At 26.5% G+C, this 27,967-nt stretch overlaps 2 protein-coding genes and 1 long non-coding RNA gene across 7 annotated transcripts; 1 reads left to right on the plus strand and 2 right to left on the minus strand.

Annotated features, from left to right (window-relative positions):
- The first annotated feature begins 1,330 nt into the window (after positions 1-1,330).
- Positions 1,331-18,241, plus strand: LOC107172383 (NAD(+) hydrolase sarm1-like). 5 transcript variants are annotated; one of them, XM_089229445.1, is made up of 13 exons: positions 1,331-1,424; positions 5,326-5,473; positions 5,582-5,630; positions 6,806-6,973; positions 7,719-7,834; positions 14,247-14,399; positions 14,499-14,748; positions 14,845-15,310; positions 16,617-16,769; positions 16,926-17,008; positions 17,105-17,189; positions 17,281-17,485; positions 17,596-18,241. In XM_089229445.1, the coding sequence occupies exons 6-13, from the start codon at positions 14,292-14,294 to the stop codon at positions 17,782-17,784; spliced, it is 1,539 nt and encodes a 512-aa protein (XP_089085571.1). In that variant the 5' UTR covers positions 1,331-1,424; positions 5,326-5,473; positions 5,582-5,630; positions 6,806-6,973; positions 7,719-7,834; positions 14,247-14,291; the 3' UTR covers positions 17,785-18,241. The 5 variants fall into 5 exon arrangements, with proteins under 5 accessions (XP_089085571.1, XP_089085567.1, XP_089085568.1 ...); XM_089229441.1 differs by having other exon boundaries at positions 14,247-14,748; XM_089229442.1 differs by having other exon boundaries at positions 1,347-1,424; positions 5,284-5,473; positions 14,247-14,748.
- Positions 2,821-5,293, minus strand: LOC149055212 (uncharacterized). Its single transcript, XR_016192098.1, has 3 exons — positions 5,241-5,293; positions 3,180-3,209; positions 2,821-3,060 (listed from the first exon to the last, which is right to left on the minus strand). It is a non-coding gene; the product is annotated as an uncharacterized LOC149055212 (long non-coding RNA).
- Positions 18,242-18,588: 347 nt separating the features above from the next.
- Positions 18,589-27,935, minus strand: LOC107168864 (prolyl 4-hydroxylase subunit alpha-2-like). The gene is made up of 8 exons (XM_089229610.1): positions 27,726-27,935; positions 26,967-27,118; positions 26,703-26,858; positions 26,426-26,593; positions 26,139-26,233; positions 21,629-21,862; positions 20,847-21,024; positions 18,589-19,586 (listed from the first exon to the last, which is right to left on the minus strand). The coding sequence occupies exons 1-8, from the start codon at positions 27,896-27,898 to the stop codon at positions 19,540-19,542; spliced, it is 1,203 nt and encodes a 400-aa protein (XP_089085736.1). The 5' UTR covers positions 27,899-27,935; the 3' UTR covers positions 18,589-19,539.
- Between the last annotated feature and the right edge of the window lie 32 nt (positions 27,936-27,967).

Raw genomic sequence — 27,967 nt, forward strand, 5'->3', positions numbered from 1 at the left:
AAAAAAGCTAAAAAAAAATTGAAAATTGAAAATTGATATACATATATATTAGATTTATTAGTTACAGTATAAATTACTACTTATATGAGCAGTATAACGAGCCATTAGAAAATTACTGTTCTTACTGAAAATTTATAATGTCTTGTTGATTATAATAATTAAATCATACGTACTTATAACGAATTGTACGATCAATTGAGTTGCACGGATACTTGACACTGTCTAAACGTATCAAAATTTTTGTTTTAGATTCCCTACGCAAAGAAGACAGAAGTATAACTTACTCTCTCGCATCATGCTGTTTCCCATGTATGAACTACCTTCCTTTACTTCCTTCGTCTTCGACCTTAGTCACCCATTTCATTCATTTGTATGTTGTATCTGTATAGTTTTTTGTAATCACTTGCATGTTTTAATGCCGGCGTCGTGCAAGTGCAGATGCCTACACCATCTCAAACCCGGCACGACTATAAAAACATTTTGATTGTCTTCCAACTGAAACATTTCAGGTGCTTTCTATAACAATTATTTGTTTTTAGTACATTATTGAAATCAAATGTCCTTCACAAATTTATTCTTTGTCTCAAGTTCACATACATAAATCTTAAGAAGTGTGGGGTTATATCCTGTATTGTATCAAAAGTGTGTGGTTATAGCTAAAATATCTATAAAAAGTAACTGTGCAATATGTATGTATATTATTTTGATTTATTGGTTGCAGTATGAATTACTTGTGAGTAATATGTCGAATTAGTAGACAATTTCTATTCTTACGTACAATTGAAAATTTCTGTTGGTTATAATACTTTATCAGTGTACCTATTTATTATTATAAAAAGTTCTATTTTAATTGGTTTTAATTTATACTGGATACGACCTAACGAGTGACGGGTGATAGAAGTTCGTAATTTACAATCTTTAATTATAAGTACCTAAATCGTATGTTTATCACATATTATATATCGCCATAACTGCTCTCTTCCAGATACCAACTAATACCTTAAGACAAAAAGTATTGTACTTCTATACTTTAAAGCCCAAATACGAACCACTATATGTAAGCCTAACCAGCCTTGACCTAGGAATTGACTGAACAGGACGTCGATTCCAACGAGATCTACTTGAATGTGCGTGGCGATGAAAGGATCGATCAGATCCAGGGTATGGCACACTTGACCATGGCCACCTCGATATGTGGCCAGTAGTGTGTATTATTTTATTCTGTCATCTGAGTTGAACGCTAACGTAAACACTAAACACTCAAGTGTGAGTAACAATAATTATACAACACAATTACTGTGTTGCAAAATATCGTAGTATTAATTAGTACCTCGAATATGACGCATTCCGCCAAAAGTATGTCTAAGCTGTCCAGTTGGATCACATCCATTCACATACTTCACTGCATTCAAATAATTTTGCGAGTAAGTTTAAAACATAACGTACCAGTTTAATTTAGTCAATTCATATTACTTATGAATTTAGTCACATTAATTTTATTTTTCCCCAATATAAAATCCCATGGATTTAAAATATACCTAGATAGGTATTTTGTAATTTAAAAATAAAATAAAATATATTTATATGTAATAGGAAATATCAAATATTCAAATATTATTTACACAATAAAATTGTATATTATGTATTCTAATAATTATGTACCTACTATATAGATTGTACTGCTGTACTACTGTCAAAATGTTTTGCACTACTTTTGGACTATCTATGATTAAAATAATATATTTAAATACAGAGGCCAAAATTATTTTGTATCAAAATGTTTTGCTCACATACTGTTGTATTATATTTTTAATTGATGATAGAAATTTAAAAAGTAAAAACAGTAATTATTGAAAACGCGCAAACATAATAAAACCAACGACAAAATTGTTCTACATATTTACATAGTTACGCACATAGGTAGTGTACTGAGTGTCTATGCAGTATAATCTATAATAATAATTAATTATGTATATTTATCGTTATGCTAATAAGACATAACAACACATGCACATAGTTTTGGGTATAGAATAATATTTCCGCAATGTTCTTCAGTTTAATTTATCAAGCGAAATGATTGTAACACATACTATTTCAATACTCCAACACAGTTAATAGTTTCGAGCGTGACATTACTGATTTATTTTTATCATAATTTTGCTTTAATATTTTAGAATTCTTAAATATGGTTATTGTCATAACTATTTCAAGCAATATTAAAAATATTCCGTTTACATTCATATTCATTATATGGATTCTCGTTTATCACGCTTTAGAGTAGATTCCAAAAATATTAACGATGGTTTCAAACTGGTAACCAATTTGATGTCATTGGTATTTTGTTTAAAAATTGGCTTAATTGGTTAAGGAAAAACAACCAAACAATTTGAAAGAAGTCGCTCTGCATTATAGATTTCAAATGTAGTTCGATGTAATGTAGTAGGGGTCGTTGAATAGTTTGAATTTAATAAAATATTATAGCATGTTAAAAAAGTTTCATGACGCAGAGTTGTGTAAGTCTCTGTTTTTTAAGATATTTTATAATTTATTTCTATTTAGTAATATTAGTAAATTCTATTTTAATTAGGAGTGTTGGCAAAATACGGTATGTTCAACTATTTTTTTTATCGAAAACAGCATAATATATAATATATATCATATGTTAAGTACAATTATTTTAATATTATTTCATACCTATATTATTGTTAGTTATTGTTACCAGTATTTTAGTTAAAAAAGGTAAAAATAAATATAAATTTTATAGTGTCTAATTACATGACTATGTAATTAGTTTATCAGACATAACAATGTGTCGCAACGTTATCATAATTATATGCGTCATTTAATAAAAGAAAAAACATAATCGTATTTTTTTTAAATGTTGTGTCTACGTCTGCCGTCTAGGTTTCAGTTCTGATAAACGCGAATTGTGTCATAATAAAATTGGATATTAAATTGTAGTTTTAAAATTGCATTTGTATCATTTTTCTTATTCGTTTAGCGAAACTCCAATTTGCAGTCAAAAATGTATTGATTTATGAAAAGACGTAGTCATATTCACTGAAATTTAAAAAATGTAATTTTCAAAAAAAAAAAATAGTGAAATAGAAAAAAAGAAATATTTTACTTTTGTATTGGATAATTTTAAATGGCATAGCCATTTTCGACCAAAAACTTACCTTTCTCTTTTCGGCAGATTCACTTTTCGACTAAAACAAAAATGTTTTTAATATTATATACTTTATATTATACTTATAGAAAATTATTTAAAATGTAAAAATACCTATATATATTAACATTGTTTTCATGTCACAAACCTACTCATATGGTTAAAATTAATTTATAAATTATATTAAAAATAATATAAATACTAATAATAAATATAATGTGATATAATAGGTTTTAATAATTATAACTTATATAAAAGATTTGTATAACTTAAAACACAATATGTAAAACTTGAAGTACCATTTAATTTTCAAAAATACCTATTTTATATTAATATTATACTTAATAACTATTGAACAAAAATTGTAAATCATTATTTTATAATTTTTTATGTATTATATAAATGTTTGTTTTGATCGGAAAGGGAATCTACCTACTTCGAATTTGGTTGAAAAGTGAATCGACCAAAAAGGAAAAGGCACGATTTTGATGGGCGGTTTGCGTTTGAACGAATTGCCTTTTTACCCGTATAATAAAAGTAATATGTTTGGGCGAGTTAACCGAGTTTCTTATAATGTGTTTGGGCGAGACAATATATTTTTTTTATTTCTGAATGTTGTGATATAATTTTTCGTATTTTATTTATCATTTATTCTTAGATTGGACATAATTAGTTATCGAAGGTCGTGGTTCGACGTAGTACTGAGGATTCAATATTATTAAACAAGTGATTGACGTGCAGTGCGGACGGTGCGACACAATATAAAAGATAAAATTGTAATGATTATAAGATAAAACAAAAAACAAATATATTTTTTCAATTTTAATTATATTTTAACTTCATTTTTGAATACTCTAAATCATTTCAATTTTTAATTACACGCGCACACACATAAATAAACAATCCATTTTTAATCATACCCGTGGAATTCACGTACAGTCCCAAGACTGTCAAAATAAGAGGGAAAATTGCCCAAACACATTGCAATTTTTAAAAATTCGCCCAAACGCGTAACGCCCGGTTTTGATCGAAAATGAACTCATCCATTTTTAATTTAGACAATGTCGGTTGACTAAAAACAGGTGTTACCTCCTGGAATTCCTTAGTTTCACTAATAAAAATAGGTAACAGCTCTGCTGTATGATAGGTCTCGAGTGTACCCCTCACCATTGAATATAGATCACTGTAATGTATATTGAGTTAAATTTGAATTCATTGATAAATCATTGCATATACAAAAAATTGTTCTAAGTAAAGACGGTACATTGCATATATTACTACATAATTATATTTTATGATATATTAATATTGATATTATTTTATAATAAGTAACCTAATATTGAATTTTTTTCCGATAACGTTACATTTTAAAATGTTAATATGTAAATAAAATAAAATAATGTACATTGAAAGTTTCAGGTTACCAAGAATAATATCGTTAGGTTACACAACAAAATAATTAAAATCGTTATTCTTCATTCAAATATATAAATTTTTACAAACTTTAATTTAAAAATTTTATAAAAAAATTATCCTTACAATATTATTCCCAGTTGTTGGTTACGTTATGATTATGAACTATTTATGAAAATGTATAGGCATTGTAATGTAATTGAAATTATTATAATTAAAGAATGGTGTTTAAAGAGAGTAGAAATGGAATTAAAGAAATCGGCGAAGACCTGCAAGTGTTTTTAAAAACGATAAATTATTGTACACATTTTTAAAATATAGCCGATTAGTAATTTACTCATTTAATTAATTTTTTTTCTGACTGTCAAAAATTGTTGAATCGTTCGATAAATGACTTCAAGTACAAGAGAACTATAATAACATTATTATATCATAATAATTTTATAAAAATATTTACATATTTGTTTAAAAAGATACAAATACCTAATAAGCTAATTATTAAATAACAAAAATTATGTAATGCAATATTTTTTACTAGGCACTTATTATTATATTTTTATTTTAGTTATTATTATTCAATTATTCATTTTTTTTTTCTTACCACAATTCGAAAAAAATATAATTATGATAAAATTATAAACACAGACTATTTACTCACAGACCATATCTAGGATTTTTTTCATTTGTTTTGATCCCGACAGCATTCGTTTTGCACAATTACCGAACTATTGTTGGAATTTCAGCCAATTCCTAAATCAAATATTAGTTGCGTACCGGGTGTATAAGAGGGGCAAACGAATTGCGACCACATAACAATTACCACTTCATATCAAATTATTAACGATACTCACGTGACATAAAGAAGAGGTGACTGAGTTGTCTCCCAAAAATGTGAGTGTTTATTTATTGTTTACCTAATGCTTACTTTTATAATGTAAAAAAAAAAAGTTAAATTTATTTCCGATGATTTATCGTTATATTTTACTTTTTTTATTCTAGATTATTGGTTTGACTAAAAGAAATAAAAAGGAATAGACTGAAATATCAGGTAATTTTATAGATTAACCTTGTTTATACCGTAATTTCGCAATAAAAGTTTCTAGATAAAACCGGCGTTTTCATGTCCCTTAAACGTAGTAATTAATAACTAGTAACCGAGCCAGGTAATTTATTATATTCAGTATAATAATATCAAAATATATGTAAGTAGCTAACCCCAAAAAATTAACAAAATATACTCTAAAGAACCCATGATAAATTATATTATTATTTTTTAAATAATTATATTATTTTTTATAATACTACATTTTTTTTTAAAAATTTTTGATTAAAAAAAAGTGTATTATTCTGTATTTGAATCTTTGTTTATCTGAATATCTGAAATACAGACTGAAAAATTGAAATGTTCATAGGTACCTATATACATTTAAATAAATATTTAGTAATTCTCAATTCAGTCAGTAGAAAACGTTTTAAAAAATTATGAAATCCTAAATTGGTACAAGAAATGCAAAAATTTCAAAATATGAAAATAAAATACTGTATACAGAATTGTTAAGCTTATATGAAACAGCTTTTGGTATGAACTATTTTATTTTACCCACCACCATTAAAAATAAAATATGAAAATGCGTACAAATAAATCAGTGATATAGTTACTTAGGCTGTAACTCACATAAAACAAATGTTTATAAATTTTATAAAATTTAAAATTGTGAAATGTTTCAGTATTTTAGTTAATTTTTTTTTTAAAATAGGTTTTGTTTTTACGCCTATTATTATCATACATTTAAAGTGGTATTCAACATTATTATATTAATCACAAAAAATGTTTAAATGGTACAATATTATACTGTATAATATAAAAAATCGTGAATATTTTTAGTATTGATCGTCAATAACAGTGTAATATAATACTTATATTTAGTCACAATAATAGTATACAATCATTGAATTGACAATAAGCCAAATACCGAATTTTGCTATAAATATTTGAAAACAAGACCCAGTATAATTATATGCTAACTACGGAACTCATATCATTAATAATTAATACAAATTAATTTACCAAAAAAATGTGGACTACAATAATTAATTATTGATAATCATAACTATCATTAACATTTTTATTAAAAAAAATCCATTGTAAAATGTTTCACCATAATATAGTGAAATATACCGTATAGGTACTCCATAATATTTCATACACTACTTATACAACAGGTATAAAGTCATTGGAATTCACCGGTCTTCTTAGTCGTAAGCAAGGCGAAACGCAACTCACGCAGAACTATATATCGTCAAGCTGATCTAATAAATTACTCAAACCGCAATAACAAAATTATCTACTCTATTATCGACAATAACAGTGGACCGATAACGTTTTTTATAGTAAGTATGATTTTATTAACTTGCTTATAATTTTCTAGAATAAGTAATTGAAATTGAAAGCGGTGACACCGTGACCGTGAGTTTTGATAGGTTCGTTTTAGCCGCAGACGCATTTCAAATTTTCATCCGGACTATACCTAATAATATGACTTCTATACGTCTTTTGTAATGTAAAAAATGCTTACTCTATGAGGATTCCGTGAATAAAATACTTCAATAACACAAATGAAGTACATTCAACTACCTTATAACTTCCTTTTACTTAAGCAAGTAGTATCGTTGTAAAATTTGATATTTTAAGTGCGTTTTTATATTAATTAGATTATTTAGATTCATTGAATTAAAAAAGTTTATTATTCTACCGCAAAAACATATAATATATAATTTAACAATCTTGTTCAAATATTATCAGCTAATTAATTTAAAAGTAAGAACTTATAGAATGAATCTTAAAATATAAAAAATCATTACTGCATGACGTGATAACTATGGTCTAAATCAAAATGGAATTATTGGGTTCAGTTTTCAATGTTGGACGAGAAAAAACGGGACAATTCAAACTGCATTTCTTGAAATAATTTGGCGTCAATCAGAAAAATATTTTTTATAATTTTATACATGTTATTATCATTAATCAACTCAATCAAAAACTAACCTTACTATCCCAACTACTAAAATATGTCATGGTTTTGTTACTAAAATATATAATAATGGAACTATTTTATCAGTCATGATTATTTTTCAGGAGTGCTTGAAAACTTATTCAAATGTTTATTGGTATAACAAACTCGCTGTTTCAAATTATTGAGTTGATGCCAAGCTCAAAAAACAAGCATTTGTTGGATTATTCAACCTATTCAGGTGATATCAAAAACTTAAGATCTTATCTGTGAGGTAAACGATTACCCAATCACTCTCCCACCACATTAGACATGACGTAGTAACGTTATAATGTGATTTATTGTAATTATAATAATATTATGTTACAACATTTTTTAACTGGAGAAATAGGAAATCACGAACACGGAACAAGGCCATAGCAATTTAATACCTGCAGTATTGGACAAATTCTCTTGTTCTTCATCTGTAATAATGCTAGTAGTTCTAGTAGATGAATACTTAAGTTGAGTGCACGGATATTAGGAAACCTTCGAGAATAAGCTGGTGGTCATGGTTAGGTGACAGTGACATAACAGTACTCCAATAACAGTGACTCAAATGACTTCTACGAGTGTGTGACTCATTACTTTTGATACTCAACCAAAACTTTTACTAAAAAAATACTAATATAATTTATATTAATACCTACAATCTACATGCATTCATTTATACAAAATTGTTATAATAATTCATTAGTAGTAAACTTATTATTTTTTGAATTCTCAAAAATGTAGTGATTTTATGATATCATCACTTTTTGAGGAAGGAAAAATGCTCAAATTTTGTATTTAAGTGTACTTTCTGGGATAAATATGAATTCATTTGGTATTAGGGAAGAGGTACAAAAATAAGAAATTCCAGTTATTATCAAATGCCTTCTATACTATATACCTATTCTATTGATATCCGATGTTTGTTGTATTTCTTATTTTTGTTAAAGTAGTTAGTTGTATTATGAAAATATCGAATACAATTGATTAATTTTGTTGTAAAAACTCGGATGAGATGCTCTCAGTTTTTAATATTCCTAATGTTGTATTAAGCGTTTAATATACAGGGTGATGATTCTTTTAAGTGGGTACACTAATTATCTCGAAAAGTATTTACTTTTTTCAAAATATTTTTTTACATGGTTTCAAGTTGTTAAAAAACCAACGTTTTTATTAAAAAATTATATTTTTAAATATTTTTTATCCTTATCATTTTTTAAGTTTTTTACTTTTTTGAATCACAACCTAGAGTTTTAATTTCATACTCCAAAGCAAAATATTTTTCTAAGTATTTTGATTCATAAAAATCGAATTTAGGATGAGTAGTTTATGAGTAAAGTATTTAAAGTATTAAAAGTATTTAAAGCTTAGACAAGCAGAGTAGTGGACAAACATTTTGCGGGGTAACCCAGTATAACTCCATTCTGCCAATCTAAATTTAAAATACTTATAACTCAATAACTACTAGCCCTAAATTCGATTTTTATGAATCAAAATACTTAGAAAAATATTCTGCTTTGAAATATGAAATTAAAACTCTATTTTGTCATTCAAAAAAGTAAAAAAATTAAAAAAATGATAAGGATAAAAAATATTTAAAAATAACATTTTTTTAATAAAAACGTTGGTTTTTTAACAACTTGAAACCATGTAAAAAAATATTTTGAAAAAAGTAAATACTTTTCGAGATAATTAGTGTACCCACTTAAAATAATCACCCTGTAGATATAAGTTAAAAGGATGTAGAAATAATAAATGTTAGTAAGTAAAAACTAGGTTAAGAAAACAACTACAGGTAATAGTTAGATAAACATAACAGTCAAAATTCTTTATTAATAACATCAAACATAAATGCAACTAGGTTAATAAAACAATTAGGCAATATAATAACGATTATGTATAATTTAATCATAGTCAAATGTAATTAGGTTAAGTTAAATATCGATTATACCTATTCGATTCTAGTGTTTTCGATTTTAAGATTAATACTTAAGAATTATGTAGACATAGAAAAAGGGTCAGTTGTCGGTAGTCGTAGTGTGACTCGATTACCATCACTGACCACCAGTGTCAGAGACGTACGTGTGTCAGAGCTAGGTGGTGATCTTGCGACTCAATCGCCACTAGACGTCAAAGTGTTTAATAAAATTAGTGCTTATAATTAATTTGTTCGTTTATTTGTGTACGTCGGTGATCGGCGTATACGACACTAAAGATAAAAGTTTGAGTGAGAAATGGCTACAATTATTCGGGGTAAATCATTTTATCGCTAACAAGGTTGTTTATGATGAAAAACATATTCAGGATGACCTAATATTTAAATCAAAGGGTATTGTTGATAAATCAGGAAATGTTATAGTTTAGTAAGTATATTTGGCGTGCAGGCGTGGGTAGGCAAATAGGAAAAAGAGATATTCACTGTGGCTCCTTGACTATGCAGCAACTACCATTCTTTTATTTTGTACTTGCATTAATGCATTATTTATGTTATATGCAAACAAAATTCTCTATATTTTAGTTATGATTAAAATTATAAATGATTATTATTGTAATTTATCTTAAGTTTCCAAAAAGTATATGATATATATAAAAAAATTAACTTTTTTAAAAAAAATTCAAAACTTGTTGGTGTGCATTCTTTGGGAAAATAAAAAATATATTTTTTCATATCACATTTTACATATTTATGAAAAAAAAATATAAGAACCATTGAGTTTGAATAATTACTGGAATTATGTAAATTGTGAAGATCATGTATCATATATTATGACTAGGGTTAGGAAGTTTATGACCTTAAAAAAACTAAAATATGCACAATAAATATCAAAATATGCCCTTAAAAAATTTAAACATGTCATTTTAAAATTTTATTTCTAATCCGAAATGTATTTTAAATTAATTTTCAACTCTTTTTATAACTTTAAACTTAAATACAGATATATAAAAATATGATATTTTGAAATTAAAAACATAGGTGCTTACAGTAAATTAATATTTAATTAAGTAAGTAATAAAGATAAATTAATTATATTCTACGGGTTTCATATTTTCTCATTTTCGTTAAATATGAAACCGACTGCGCCTATCTATAGGTTTTTATTGAGGTTTATATTGTATTTAAGGTATTTTTGGCAAAATATGTATTTATTTACTATTTTTGTAGCAAAATATGCATTTATTTACAATTTTTTTTCAAAATATGCTTTTATTCATAAAAATCCCTAAATATGCAAAATAAAATTGAATTTATCTGATTCAATGTCGCACAAAACGAATTTATAACTTGGTCTGCAATGTACACGACTAAAAGAAAAAATATGCAAAAGTCATAAACATCTTAACCCTAATTATGACATAATATGTACTTCCATAGATATAAGTAGATGAAATATTTAGCAATGACTCTAAGGCTCTAACTTTGTAAGGCTAAATGTGAACACACAAATTATTATTATCAAAAATGCGATTTCGGTTCCTAATACCTAAGCTATATATCATAATATATATATAAGTATATTATTGTAATATTTTTATGGCGCTCGGAATAATTTGGTTCATGGTTATTTTAAACTAATATAACAGTATAATACTATATAATACCATAACCTAAAAAAAACAACTGTAGGCCAGAGCTAAATTTTATAGTGACACAATTTGGAATCAATTTACCTCACTAAGCGGAATGCTGATAAGGTGTAGTTGATCGACCTTATCTCCTAAAACCGTGCCGAAAACCAAAAACTAAGCTCATGCCATAAACAAAACTAAATTCTAACTTCTATCTAAGTTGGACATTTGGGACATAAAAGAAACTGATTTATATTCTAATTTAATCAATTTTAATGCTAAAATAGGTAACTTAAATTTAATTAGTTGAAACAATTGTCAATTACTAACTAATGTAAGCTACTTACCATTTTCTACACATATTAACATAATACACTATTGATAACTTTATGAGGGCTCCTACGATATCTCCCTCCCCGGAAAAAATTTAAATATACATTTAACAGAATTATAATACTAATAGTGTTTTTTTTAAATACACACATTGTCCCTGCCTCCACCCTCCAAAAAAATCTAGATACACCACTGCTACTATATTCTTTTTATAATTAAATAAACGTTATATTTAATTTTTGCACGACTTCACCAGCACATACAATGCTTTTTCTCAAGTACCTATCAAACATTTTTTTCAACTTCCTAATGAAAATGTGAATAAAACTTTTTACGTGAATACGTGATAATTATATGCTAAATTCACCAATTATTGTAAAAACCTATTTTTTAATTTTCAAGAAATATTCGATAAATGTTTTTGATGATTTTTAGTTAATACGACCATATGGACAGGATAACTAAGCATTTTTATCTATTTCCTTACTAATATTTCAATGATAAAATGTCCAATTTAATCAATCCATGGTTATTTAATAAAATTAGCACGGAGTTTAAAAAATTAAAATTAAAGTAGTTGTTAGGTATTTGTTTGAGTCGTGGGTAATATACCACGTATGAATATCACTATAGAGATAAACACGTTATCACATAAATATATTGTAGAATGGTTAATATTTGGTGCTAATGAAAAATACTTAAAACTATTGAATGAAATACTTACCTACCTATCTTGAAAACAAAACTTCTTAATATAATCTTGTAAGTTTTCTGAAATACACTAACTAGATAATTCTACAATTCTACAATTTATCAATACATGCGTCACTAAAAATTAATGCATTTAGGTACCGGAAAATCCTAAAAAAATATTACAAAAATCCAACAAAAAAGCTCTACATTTGCAGTATCTATTAGATGTAATTAAGTACTTAAAGCACATTTTTCTAGAGCACCTCAAAAAATACAATTCACATTGAAATTTGAGACCTACGTTTATAGTCAATATATTATATCCATCTAATCTGCAATATACATTTAAATTTTAAGTACAATAATTAGTAGAATTTTAGTTATAGATATATTTACAACTGTGGTAAGTTATTCTGTGGTTATTGTAAGGAAAGCCTTAAATCGGTGGTGGTAAATGACCTGAGAGTGTTGAAATTATAGTATAATATTTTAACATTATGATTTATAAGTCTGTCAGCTGTCGGATGTCGGCCCGTCAGCTGATAGGTGAGTGAGGAAAGTAGTAGCACTGTAATGCAATGCAAGAGTGGGATTTATCTGAAAGTGTCCTATGAGAAAAACTATAAATTCTGTATTTCTTTGGACTATAACAGTATTATTTAGTGTAAAACATCATTTATTAGTAATGCCAGTGCGACATTAGTCGCTGATTTCTTTTTTACTTAGTATAATTCGATTTATATATATATGTAGGTATATTAATTCTTAGTTGTCTCTCTTCAGCTTTTGAGTGTTTTTTTGTAACAATTAACTTGATTCTAATATTTTATTCGTTTCGTACAACTTTAATTTTCACTTGAAGACATCGCCAATTAATAACACTGCTATATATAAGTACTTAGCTAAGTACCTACATAATATATATCACCATCCATAATCAATATATTAGTAAGTAATGTCTTGTTAAATAATTTCATAAATTGTATACAAATAATAGATAGGGAGGATACTAATATACTCAATAAATAAAGTAGAAATATTAAACTTATACTCATACTTTATTCATATATACACACACACACATATATATATATATTGGATAAATATTTGAGAAAATAATCGTTATGATATGACATACTCAACCATCTTAATTTCCTAAAATAAGATCACTTGAATCTACAATACACAGACATATTGATAACTGTGGAAAAGTGTATAAAGGGTATTTTCTTAACAGTTATTAAAAAATAAATATCATGAAAATTATAAACGGTTTTGAACATATTTTTTTGCATTATTCAAACCACCCAGTGGTCTGCAATACCTATAGGTAATAATTTATGATTTTTTATGTGTTCTTTTAAGCTATTTTTGAGGTACAATACTTAAGCTACAGATCCTTTATTAAAAAACAGTTAAGTGGGCAATGATCTGCTGTATACTAAATGTTTAAACTGTTTAGAGAGTCACTATAATGTAAAAAATTTCAAATTTTAAATGTCTATAAATAACTCTAAACAAATCAAAATTTAATCATGTAGGTATAGAGGTATAGAAAATGATAAAATAAATATTTGATAAAAATACTTACGATTAATAGTTTTTGAATAACAACAAAATAAGAAAATCGCTGTGTGAATCTATACGGATAAACATCTAATGTCTAACTTCAAACGCGCATAATTTGACTCTCTTGTTTTTTTGTTTGTTAAATTTAGGAAACTTAAAAGGAATCTCGAATAAACATTTTTAATTTTAGATATACATTTAGATATAAATTCCAATAATTGAAGTTAAAAGTGTGGTGCAGATTACATATTCCATTTCGTTTTCTGCATTACCTGCCTCAAATTACCTCAGTTAATTCTTAGATGTAACGTAAAATACATGTTATATTTTTATATTTTGGTGCAAATTATATACGTACTTAAATTGTACCTATAAGTGGCGTCAATTAAAAATATTAAAATTTGCCCAAAATACCGTAACTGGAATATTGTACAACCTATTTATTTGTTTATAAATTTTAGAACCCATACAACAACCACACGGTAACCAACAGTGATTATCGTCCGATGAACACGATGTTTGACAACGCAGATCTGATTTTAGAGAACGCAAATTTGTTTGAAGGAGAACATGCCCAACACAACTTGTTGCTTCTAGTAAACCTGATAATCAAAGTAAATGAATTGATAAGTAGACAACATATTATAGACGAAAAATCTTCAATGGTACTTAAAACACTATTCGAAATCTTTTGCGATGCGTGGAAAGAGCAGACTTACAAATTCAGAAATGCCTTGTGGAACACGTTTATACATTGTGGGGGAATGATCTTGTTAATGAACAATAATTGCACTTCCGAATATGAAATCGTGCAGTTTTCGAGCGCTAGATTTCTAGAAAAATGCCTGACAACAGAAACCAGAGACCACGTACTGAAAATCGTGAAAGAAAAAGTTTTGCGCGTAGTAGGCGACAAAAACAAAACCCAAGTTATCTCGCTCGATGGATTTAAGTTTAATTTCAGTAAGTTTTATTACATTTTAAACAGCCTAATATTTTTTGAACGGAAATTCAATGTTCAATGACAAACACAATATTATTGTAGTATATATTTTTCAGGAATCTTTAAAAACTTATTCCAACAACCTAATATCACTTTCATTGATTTAAACGAATTCGATGGTTTGGGCGTACTTCTCGACGAGTTGCGACAGCAAGATTTCGCGTTTCTGAAACAATCCCTCAATGCACAATTCAACTTATGGAGGCCGTCATATAGATGCCCAAGAAACCAAAATGTTATGATAAGGCCACTGGAGAAGGAGATAATTTACTCTAACGACAGAGCTCACAGATTAGTTAATCATTCATGTTGGTTGATTACCGAAGAAGTTCCTTACAGGCTCAACATGTGTGTTCCCCAATGGTCGGCGATGGACGTCTGTAAATGGTTAAACCGAGTTGGATTTAGTGAGTTTTCTAACAATTTATTGAAAAATCAAGTTGATGGTGATCTATTGTTGCGATTAACCAAAGACGAATTGGTAAACGAAATCGGAATACAAAACGGAATAGTGGAAAAAAGGTTTGTAGTAAGATACCTTGCCCAAATGTATTGTGTATAACATAACATGCGCTTCGACTGTGTCTGGTGTAAGTTTGCAGAGTGTAAATGCAGGCCGATGACTGATTTTGATTGGACCACGCCCCATTTTCTCGTTGATCAGAGTATTATATTTCGATTTATTCCCTTTACATCATATTATTTCATAGACATTTTCGTATATTGATTAAGAGTTTATAGAATTCTTTCAAGTCTCTACCGTTCTTAAAACTTGTATTTACAGTATAACCTCGATTATCCGAACTATAATTAGCGTATTCGAACGTGAAAACTCGTATCCGGCAGTTCGGTCGACAGGTTTATCGAATTTATCATAACTCTCGCTTTTAGCTTATTATTAGGGGTGAGTCTCATTTCAACCAAAATCGTACACTTTCCTTTTCGACCAAATTTAAAACAGGTCGATTCCCTTTTCGACCAACAAAGATTTATATAATAAATTTTAAATAATAAAATAATGATATACAATTTTTGTCAATAATTATTATTAAATATAATATTAATATAAAAACAATGTTAATATATAGATATTTTTACATTTTAAATAATTTTCTATATTTAATTTTATAACATTTTATGCAACTTTTAATAATTTTAATTAAATCGATAAAGCAACAATGGAAATTTCGTTTGATAATTTCAAATAATGTAATGTATTTCTGATAATCTAATGTATGTAATTCTAATACAATATTAATTCTTATAATAAATATTTAATTATAAAAATAATTAATATTCAATACATAATTATAAAAAAATTTTGTTTTATATTTCCAATATCCTAACTTTTGCATATCCGAACTAGTCGCTGTCCCAATTAGTTCGTATAATCGAGGTTCTACTGTTTTATATTATTGCTCATTGAATCACCTCATTATTCACAGTAATACGTACATAATACGAGATGAAATAAAGCTCGTAGTGATTGATAGTTAATAGCTTAACACTGCCTATAAAGTTATTCTTTTAAGCACTTTTTTCTAAAGTATTAAGTAAGGAGTGAATTCGATTTTTGTTTTATTATTTCTCGTTTCACTGCTATTATCTATGTCTAATTAAAAAAAAAAAATATGACTTTTTTTAAGACCGAACACCTATATTAGATATCTCTTCTATTTTTGGTACTTTTAGGAAGACGCTCACATGGTTTATACCTATGTTTTAAAATTAATTTATTTGTAAGAAACTAACAATTAAATCAAGAAAATAAAATACTCTATAGTAAATTGATTTCTTTTAAGCATGTAATTATTTTTATATTTTCTAGATTTATAAGGGAACTAAATAATTTAAAACAATCAGCAGATTATAGTAGTATCGACGCAATGAATTTAAACTCGTTCCTAAAATCAATCAGTTTAGAGTATTCAGTGTACACTTATCCTATGTTGATTGCTGGAGTCATTCGAGATTCTATGAGGTATAATAAATTTAAAAATTATAATTTTGAGCTTAAAAAAATATACCAAATTAATCATACGTTTTTGTAAATCATTTTCATTATATAAATTAACATTTTTCATCAAATAAATTTCAACAATTACTATTTTGAAATAATAAATTGGTATTATTTTAGGCTCTTAACTGATGACCAACTCAAAAATGATTGTGGAATTTCAAACGGTATACACCGAAATCGTATTATACACTCGATCAAAGGTAAATTTTTTATTTTAAAGAATTATATTATTATTATTATTATATATTAAATTGACATTATTTATTAAATTGAAAAAAAAAATTAAATATATTTAGAAATGTCGTTGTACAAAGAAAACACAGACAAACCTTACGATGCATTTATCAGTTACAGACAATCTACCGATTCTATGCTTGCCAGGTAAAGATCATATTTGACAGCTTCTAATAAAAATAAAAATATATATACCATAATAATTATTAAAATAATAACACCGACGTATATGTTAAAGTTTGATTAAAGTATACTTGGACATTGAAGGTCACAATGTGTTTATGGTCGTGAAAAGTTCGAATGACGTCAAATTTCGGCATAATGTATTGCAGACCATAAAACAGACGAAAAACTTTATTATTGTGTTGACGCCGGGTTCATTAGACAAGCATACGATGAATTCGTCTGCCAGTGATATCGATGCTTCAGGTCTTATTGCCGAGGTAAAGGATCACTCTGTAGAGAACTAGAGACGTATAGCATCATCATCCGTGATTATAATACCGTACAAGATATTCATATAAGATTGAGAGATTTGTTTACTGCTTTATAGGAAGTCAAGACCGCAAAACAAAGCCAGTGCAATATAATACCAGTATTGAGCAGCAATTTCACTTGGCCTCCAACTGCACTGCTACCAGACGACATGAAGAACTTATGCGTTTACAACTCAATACGTTGGGTGCACGAATATCAGGAAGCGTGCGTGAAAAAATTGATGACGTTTATGAACCAACTTTAGCGTCTCAAACTAACCTTTAGGTACTAACGACAAATCAACCAAAACAAAATTATAAGGTACCTGCATAATAAATTTTTTTTTTTATCGCGTTTTACGATTGATTTCAACCACCACACCACGCCAAGCCATAACCTTATAATAACTTATATAATATTTTTATGGTAGTCTATACTGGTACAGTGATACATATACTTACCATTACAATTTATTTTATATATTTACTATTGTGATTACTGATTATTTATATAAATATGTATTCTTTTGATTGTAAACTCATCAATTCATAAATCTTAAATATATTGAGCACTGACACCGATAACATTAATTGGAATTAGACTTATTGTTATATTGTGAATTTATCTATATTATATTAAATAAATTGTTTTTATAATGTTGTTAAAATGTTATCTTTATAATTAATTAGAAGCGGGGACAAGACAAATGTGAAATTAGTATTGATTGATATACAAACATGATTTTAATTAATAATTAAATTATTTTTGATAAGATTATTTTACGAATGATTCCAAATAAAGGTATACAAACTTTTAACTTGTAAATCAAATTTATTCTATCATTTTTGTACAAAAAATTTATACTGTTAGCATTTTAGTATATTTTGAAATGAAACCAATAATTCTACTATAATATAGCTAAATCGTTAACTTATAGTGTAGTAAAATATTAATCACAATAAAATGTACAATTTTTTTATTTTAATTTTTATAAGTTATAAAATTTGAATAACTTTACAGAAAATGTAATATATATTTTCAATTTTGTATTTTGATTAAAGTTACTTAAAATATATACCACGTAATTTGTATACAAAATTCATTTTCATAATGTAGTTTTTATTTTTCACTTTTATTCGAGTAAATTGAATTTTGTATTTAAAAAATATGATGGATTTTAACGATCACTGCCATCATTAGCTTATAATTTATTATCAATATTATCATGTTAAATATTATACAACACGTCATACGACTAGATATAAATACGTAGTTGAGTTTTTATTTATCGAAAAAATAAGCCAAGGTTTCAACATAAGTATTTTATAATGAAACCAGAAAATTTAAAAATATAGAAATACATTTTTCTTTATAAACATTATAATAAATTGAAAATTAGAAAAAAAAAATAGGTGTAAAATATTTAAATGAAAAATATCGCGGTTTTAGTTATATTTGAAACCAAGAAATCCGATCATTTATTTATTGTACAAGTTGTCTAATAGCTAATATATTGATTAAAATTAAGTGAATAATTATTCATTATTATTGTTAAAAAATCATAATTGTTTTAAATCGATACGTATTTCGTAACTTATATAGTTTATTATTTAAAATAATTTTATTCGGATACTTTGTGTTGAAAAACAATTACAAAAAAATATGATTATACTTTTATCGATTCCTGTAGTACGACTAGATATATTAGTGTAGTTAAGTGAGGTTTTTTGTATTACGCATTTATGATTCGTCTATACTTTTATTGATTTTCGGGGCCAGAGTGGCGCATTGGTCACGCAATTGACTACGACTCACACAGTCATCGATTCGATTCATAGTGAAGTGCAACAAAAAAATTTGTGTGGTTCTACGTGATCACCAAATCCTCACGCTGTCGTCCGATCGCGTCATCCGATTTCCAACTAGGTAACACTCCACTGGGAGTGAAGACCACACATGTCTGCTCTTGGAGAAGATGGGTAGTATCATGTATATAGTGATATATCAATAGATAAATAGATCACATGATCTCCCTACTACCCACTTGTGATGAGCATTGACGAAGACCTAGAGGTAGTTTCAATGAACAAATACAAAAAAAAATTGATTTAATTCAATACAATTATATTACATTATTAGATCGTTTATTTAATATAGTTAAAACTGTTTGATGTCTATGGATAATATCGTTTTTTATTAATAATAGCTTGAGTCAATTTATTTTTGCCATAAAAATACTTGTATCTGTGGATTTAGAAAATAACTTTTTTTAATTGTGTCATAATATTAAGCCTTTTATTGTTATTACTGATTCTTATGAATTATATTTTATATTGATAACATTATTACAACTAATTGTTAAGCTTTTTTTTAAGAGACCAGTTATTTGCATTTAAACACAGGTACACTAGGTACAGTTACATATACAATTAGTGTAGTTACCACAAAAGTATTTCACACTTATAAACAATTTGTTACTAATTCATTTTGATATTTAATTACCATCTAAAATAAATACTAGTAATTATAATCAATGGACAATGATCTAAATCGTTGTTAACGAAATAAAATGTGAAATCTATATTAAAATACAGAATAATAGTAATAATACGTTTTATATATTTTATATTATGTTCAAATAGGTACGTTATTTCTAATTGTCTTGTCACTCCAAAGATGTAGCGTTTCATGAAAAACATAATTTATTATATTAATTAATGACGATAGATTATTGCAAACTCGTTCTTCTGTCATTTTAACTACACTGTTAACGCTGTAAATATAATAATTGAATGGTTAAAAAATATTACTATACGTTTCGTAATATGCATTTGGATCATGTGGATATATTGTATAATGTCTAATTACATTTTCGTTTTCCGTATACAATGAGGATATTATAAGTCCATTTAACATGAAAGTATCTACCTATATAAGCATAGGAAATTCGCACTCATTTCAGTTCTCAGTTGTTTTGCGAAGAAAATAATTCCCACTTTTTTAACATTATAAAGTATTTTTACAAAAACATTTTTTGTTTTGTTAGACGTAGTGAATTTTTAGATTTTTATTTGATTTAAATATAATATCACGCATTTAAATACGATGTAAAAATTACTTATATCAATATAATTATCGAATGAATAACATTTCTAAACATCAGATCGATGACCACAAAAATTGACCGACAAAATGAGTGCGGCACTATTCTATAAGGTAAAGATACCTCTTGTAATAGAAGTAATACGAAAGCAGTTCCTGTTCCGGCCCTTGATACCACGAAAAAAAAGAAGAAAAAGGTAACGTTTTATTTATTTTTATACTCACTCCATTTGTCACCGTAAACTATTGGACAAGAGCCGTACTGCGCGAATTTCGATAATTTTTTCATCGATGTGCAAGTGCTTTTCGTATTGTATATGACAAGTGCTGAGCCTTTGACACTTGGTACCCGCGCTTTTACATTGGGTAACACCGTGGCACCTCCTTCAGACACGTCGTCCATCTAAATTTGTAAATAATAATATTACAGCGATAATACAGTTTTTAATACATTTATGTTAAGTAGGTTAATGTGTCATTTATTTAAGCTAACTTATTCATTGGGATATTTGATTGTTTCCTATGGAAAGTAATAATGTTAAGACACGAGTCAATGGTTATGTAAACCGTTCAAGCATATTCTTAATGCATAAAAAATTCTACAAAGTTGAACAAAATATTACTTACCTACTGCAATAATGCAATGTACAAAGGATTCTCTTATCACTAAAAAGTAAGTTTATCAATTACGATATCAATTCATGTGTTTTTAAAAACATTTTTTTTTTTTATACATTCCAAAGTAAATTTAATATTTAACTATATTTGTTAGTTGGTCATGATAGCTAGGTATATATGTAGCATTGTAGCTCTTCTTTCTTGATTCTATAGTTGAAATATTTTTTTTATGTATGTATTGTTACAAAAGTAGCATAAAAACTATATAAATTCATAATAAAAATTAGTTGCATATATAAATTCGTTTGTTTTTTAAACATATTTTAAACTAGGAAAGCATGGTCAATAATGTTCCAAGATGCAAGTTTTTAAATAATTGTGTTACGTACAGGTATTTTTCGGAACGCATCATAATGAGGTCTATAATGACCACCTAAACCATAATTAACTATTTGATATGGTTCAGCTGTCTTTATAGAAAATCCGGTAAAAGATTCAATACGAGTATTTATGGCATCAAAATATTTATCAGCATGATATTCATTTATCCGGTTGATTTGACATGAACGAATTTGTTCGTCAAATTTGACATTGGAAGCTTGATAAAATGTTGCATCACTCATCTAGTATATTATAATATGATTAGGTAAGACTTTTAATACTACATAATAATATAGGAATATTATAATAGTTAATAATATCTGTAAATATGAGATGTTATGATGATCGACTAGAGTTTTCGAATTTAACATTTCTATATCACATCTAAAGATGTACCTAATTAAAAAATTAAAATTAACTATCGTAATACGAGTAACTGCAGTACTATGTAAAAATAGTATAAGCTTATTTATTTTAGTTTAGATACATTTTTAAATAGACATTGTTTTATTAATTTAATTAATTAATATAAAGGTATAAATAACAAATCGCATAATATACTATCTATATAAGTATTTATTGTCATTATTATGTAATTTTTTTTTATTAATTTAAGACTCTTAATAACATAGTCCATTGGGCTTCACACAAAATGAAACTATTTTAAAATATAGCATGAGCTTATTCTAGATTTATTGGCTAGTTATTCTTCTGATGAGGGCATGCTTTGAAAAATGAGGTTGGCTAATTTAGTGAATATAGCTTAGTATATATTAATAATTAATTGCTTTATGAGGTACTGAATAATTAGTTTTTTTAGTTAAGAAAAATGTATATTTGAACCATTTGAATTTTAGATTCTGAACGGAGTGATGAATGTATTGATATTACAATGATATGTGTGTTTTTTTTATTTATTTATTTTTTTTTGTGTCTGTCAGCAAGGGTTTGGATAGTAATAGTGCTTCGATTTTTACACTCAGCACCGTTTCTGATAGGATGATAGGAAAGTGAATGCCATTGGTGCATTATAAAGGTAAAAAATAAACATTTCAACAATAGTTTTCAAAAAAATCGAGAAAAATGACAGAAAAACGGGAATTTTTACGCAAAACCAATTTTCGATCAAATCGATTTTTTTATACGCATATTGCATATTTGCATGATTAATTTTGCATAAAGTATGGTTAATCTATTTTTCCAAAAACATTGCATGTAGTTATCATAATTCATAATACCTTATATTATCATAGATATACATATAAGTACCTGGTTTGAGGATAAATCGTTATCATTACTGGATTTTCATGAACATTCATGGTTTTGACGAATTTTTGTCAATATTTGAATTTCAAATGCTAATAAAAAAAATTGTGCCTATGTATTCTTATAATTTTCTAATCACTATAAGAATAACTTATGAGAAACTTTCTAGTATTCAAAAAATTTTATCGACACTTCAAAAACAAATTTTCAGAAAAATTGAAAATTTCAGTTGTCTATAAATATCTCAAAAAAGTCAAAATATTTTAACATTAAATCATGTAAAGAAAATGCCAATCTAAATAACTGGTAAAATTTTCAAGTGTATTGTTTAGTTTCATTTAAAAAAAAAATATATATATATATTAATTTGGTATGCAATATTTTTATATATGTAATATGTATGATAACTAAAATAGGAATAGTGCGAAGCTATTACAAGAAATATCTAATAAACAATTTATATTTTTTAGTTATGACTGGATGGATACACGAAGAAGGACAACATTTGCCTTATAATTGGAAAAATAATTCTAAACATGTTAAATAATAAATATTATATACGATGAAATAACAAATTTTCTGTGTATAAAGGTCTCTTAAGTAGTCTATTTTTGAAGTCTTCCATTATTATTGCAACTCACATATTAATTAAGTACCTATTGAAGTATAACATGTTTAGTTTCATTCTTAAGCAGTTCACGTTTGTTACATACTTTAATTTAGTATTAAACCATAATATTATAGTGTTTCGTATTCATCGATTTTATTGTTTTCGCTATATTGTTAACGTTTTGTGGGTATTATTCTCGATTTTTCCATACACTCATCTTTAAACCCGTTAAGCAATTGAAAGTATAAAAAAAATACTCGAATGATTTTTGTACAGAAGTAAGATAGACTATGCTATGTTGAGTTTTATATTTGAACAGTGGTATACAATAATCAATAACCTTAGATTAAATTTTCTGATGTCTCATTTTAGATTCTGAACGGAGTGATAAATGTATTGATTTTACCAATATAATTTTACCATTATAGGAAAAATGTTTTGAGGGTTTGAGTTTTAAATTTTTATGAAATCGCTTAACGATAACGGTTTATCCTCAAACCAGGTATATGTATATCTATGATAATATTAGGTATTATGAATTATGATATCTACATGCAATGTTTTTGGAAAAATTGATCAACCATGCCTTATGCAGAATACATCCTAATTGAAAAATGAAATATTTTTTTCAAAATAGAATATATGACAATATTTAAATATAATATATCCTAGACTGACAAATCATCTCCGTTCAGAATCGTTTTTCGTATACCTACAACGATACCTATCATTGCATTCAAATCTAACCTAGCCTAGTCAGAGGTCTACCTCACCACCTAATGTACAGCAGAGCGACATCCACTTACCCACTTTTTTAATATTGTGTATAAAAATGATATCGGAATCTTTTGAAATAAATGAAATAAATGAAACAATTATTCATATTAAAGAATGTATTTTATTTTTTTTTCATTTATTATTAATAGTAGCTAATGATAAATTAAAGAGAAATTAAATCCAGTAAAGAAAATACCAATCTAAATAACTGGTAAAATTTTCGAGTATCTACGACTTATACTTTTTGAATAATAACAAATATTTAAAATCGTTTGAAGATAAATCGTTATCATTACGCTATTTCGTAAAAATTTAAAATTCAAACGCACTTAAAATTTTTCCTATAATGATGCTTTGAGTTTTCTCTTTAGCTACTTGAAGGAAAACTTATGGAAAATTTAGTGTTGTATTTTTGATCCTAAGTTACAAACACAAAAATTTTTATGATTTTTCAACTTCAAAATGTCATGCAAATTTTCGCGTTTTCGTCAGATTTCGTAAAAATTTTAACTTCAAATGATAAAAAAAAAAAATTGTGACCAACGATTTTTAATTTTGTTTAGCTACAATAAGAACATCCATAAGGAACCTTGTGTTAAATTTTCAAGTTTTTTTGGTTATCCAAAATATTTTTACCAACACTTCAAAAAAAATTCTCATAAAAATCGAAAATATCAATGTTCTATAAATAACTCAAAAAAAGTCAAAATACTGTATATATATATATATATAACACTAAAATAAACATTTGGTGAAAATTTCAAGTAATTACAGTGATTAGTTTTTGAAAACACCATATAAAAAAATCGATTTGGTCGAAAACTGGTTTTGCGTAAAAATTCCCGTTTTTCTATCATTTTTAAATTCTGAACGGAGTGATGAATGTATTGTTAATTTTTTTTTTTGTGTGTCTGTGTGCAGCATAACTAGTCGAAATAATGCTTCAATTTCAAACTTTGGGGGGGGTTTCTGATGTAAAAGTAAATTCATTTAACTATATAATATGGTATTATTTTAAAATATATATAGCATAATAAAATAATAATAAACGTAATGATGAATGTTTCTAAATCACCATGATTAATATTTTTTTAAGAAGAAAAAATCTTTGTTGGTTACAAGAAATCAGGACATTTCATTGATCAACAACACTATCAACAGCCAACACTTCTAATTCCACGACATAAATATTTGTGGGAAAATATCCCTCCTAATTTCGGACACCCCTATACAGCAACCAGCATATCTATTGATTCTACTATGGAGTCCACTGTCCGCTATGCTATAGAAATGTATCACTGTATACAACAAACCAATTAAAAGAACGTATTTTTTTGTTTTTATTGATTAAAAAATATTTGGTTAAACATAATATATTTTAGCTTATTGCCTTCCCCCCTCTTATGTACTAACTATATCAAATTTTATACTATACCAAACCCTCAAAGTTGAATATTACGATATTTTTACTATTCCAAGAAAATAAATAACATGTATTACTCAGACTCTAAAATATCCATCATATTATATATAATATTAATATGAGTAATATTTTACATATATAGATACTTGAAAATATACAATAATATAGTATGTTATGTAGATAGAGTGGCCAAAAACCGCTCGAAACAGAGAAATAGTTTAGAACTTGTGACTTCATTGTCTGAAGATATTAATTTATCAATATAGGTGCAAACTGAATACAAAATAATACAGTTGATTATACATATTAGTCATATTACTCATGTCTCATACCGTATGTGTCATACGTATATCATCACATGTTTATACCATTTTATATCGCATCAAAGTTAGATAATAATAACGATGATTTATTCTAGCCAATTAAAATACTTGGTACTTACGTTATTTAAACTTAACGTTTTAATTTTCAAGATTTCTTCATCATATAGTACATCATGATATAATTTAATGAAGGGCTCACTATTAATATCTTCTTCTTTGAAAGGCATCAATATTCGGTAAAATAAATTTTTAATTTTATTAGGCGCTGTCTACTAATTTTCCGAAATCCTCATAATAAAATTGTATACAAGATTGCAAGAGAGTTAACTAATTTGTTCATTTGTTTTTTATTTTGAAAAAATTATTATCATATTTTATTTTTTTCACACATTTTTGAAGTTTTCACCTGTATATACTGACGATGATATTATGTAATAATTTAAAATATCTGGATTTACACATTCTGGTCGACCGTCAATCTCCCATTTTTTATACGCTCCAACAGCCCAATCTAGGACGCCGTACATATCGTTTTCCTCTAAACAATTCTTCGCCATGACGTAACATTCACAAGCTAAATAATAATATTAATAATATATTAATGTATTCAATTTTGACTAGTTAGTAATTAATGAAAAATTATGAACATGATCGGTTGAATACGGGATGTATATATAACTTACCATCCATTCGATCACCGAAAATGTTTTCATTAATTCTACCTGCTGACATGTCTGATGCAGGAATCGCATAAAATAATTGTAATCTCCTCAGTGCTTTATGTGCCCACAATATATGATTACCACTAAGATCTTTGTGCTTGTCAATATCTTTTAATGCTATATTAATTGGTTTATTTGTGAAATGTGATATAATACTTATCAATTATAGTTGTTATTTGATATATCATGTAGAACCGATAAATTCTAGCATGTAAATTAGGTTACCTTCTATAGATTCTTTATTGTTTATTAAATCCTCAATTTTAGAATAATGATAGTGCATTTGTTTCATGACATCAATAACATCCAAGTGATCGTTTAAAAAGTGTTTGTTGGTTTTTTTGTAATCATGCCATTCAAATGCTGCAGCTACATAACTATATTAGTAAAGAAATTAGAAATTAATATTGAAATGCTCATAGCCCATAGGTACTTCACTTTCAAATAATCATTTAATCATCATTTAACACTCAATGTATTATAGTAAGGTTCAAAACTTCCCGTGACAAATTCTGTGGAGTTATCCCATCTTAATCTCCATTAAAAATCTTTAACATTCATATTAAATACAGGTCTAAAATTATATTAAATTATAAAAACATTTTTTTTTCTCATTTTCGACTTTGTATAGGTGAAACAATTCTTAAAATCGGTACCTAATAATCAATTAAAAATTTCTTATTCAACTATGCTAAATTGTTCAACCAATATCCACTCTACAATGAAAAAAAAAATCTATTGTAGTAGTTACAGATATTACCCCAAAAATAAACAATATTTTCAGTAAATATGATTCCATATAGGTAACTAAATAATTAGATAAAATTTTAAAATTGTGCCTAATAAATGTACTTAAATACAATTTATTTTAATTATATTTCTAATATTTCTAGTTTTTCTTTGCTATACCTATAGGTACTTATTAAATGTATACCTATAGCTGTGCGAGAATATAGTAAAATTTTTATATTATATTATAATTACTTTTCTAATCCTTCCAAACGTTTTGTCTCCAAATCCAAATATTTTTCCAAGGCATTAAAATGATCGTTTTGCAGATCATATAATTTTGTTAACATTATTTGTGATGTATGCCATCTTTGTACGGCTTCTGTACATATTAATAACGAAGAAAAAAAAACTAAATACTTAAACATGTTTATTCCAAACCTATTCACAGTACCTATAAATGTAGATACGTAACAGTTTAATTATAAAATAATAAA

The sequence above is a fragment of the Diuraphis noxia genome, unplaced genomic scaffold, assembly GCF_037042655.1.
Source record: "Diuraphis noxia isolate RWA-SAM2 unplaced genomic scaffold, SU_Dnox_SAM2 contig0005, whole genome shotgun sequence".
Classification (NCBI taxonomy): Eukaryota; Metazoa; Arthropoda; class Insecta; order Hemiptera; family Aphididae; genus Diuraphis; species Diuraphis noxia.

What these genes read in the sequence shown, in the direction of transcription:
- LOC107172383 (XM_089229441.1), top strand. Translation starts at nt 14,292, where the DNA reads ATGAACACGATGTTTGACAACGCAGATCTGATTTTAGAGAACGCAAAT. An exon ending in ACCGATTCTATGCTTGCCAG is followed by an intron (nt 17,190 to 17,280) that starts GTAAAGATCATA and finishes TATATGTTAAAG; the next exon opens with TTTGATTAAAGTATACTTGG. An exon ending in CTTCAGGTCTTATTGCCGAG is followed by an intron (nt 17,486 to 17,595) that starts GTAAAGGATCAC and finishes ACTGCTTTATAG; the next exon opens with GAAGTCAAGACCGCAAAACA.
- LOC107168864 (XM_089229610.1), bottom strand. Translation starts at nt 27,898, where the DNA reads ATGTTTAAGTATTTAGTTTTTTTTTCTTCGTTATTAATATGTACAGAA. An exon ending in CGTTTGGAAGGATTAGAAAA is followed by an intron (nt 27,119 to 27,725) that starts GTAATTATAATA and finishes TTACTAATATAG; the next exon opens with TTATGTAGCTGCAGCATTTG. An exon ending in AAACGTTAAGTTTAAATAAC is followed by an intron (nt 21,863 to 26,138) that starts GTAAGTACCAAG and finishes ATAATATACTAG; the next exon opens with ATGAGTGATGCAACATTTTA.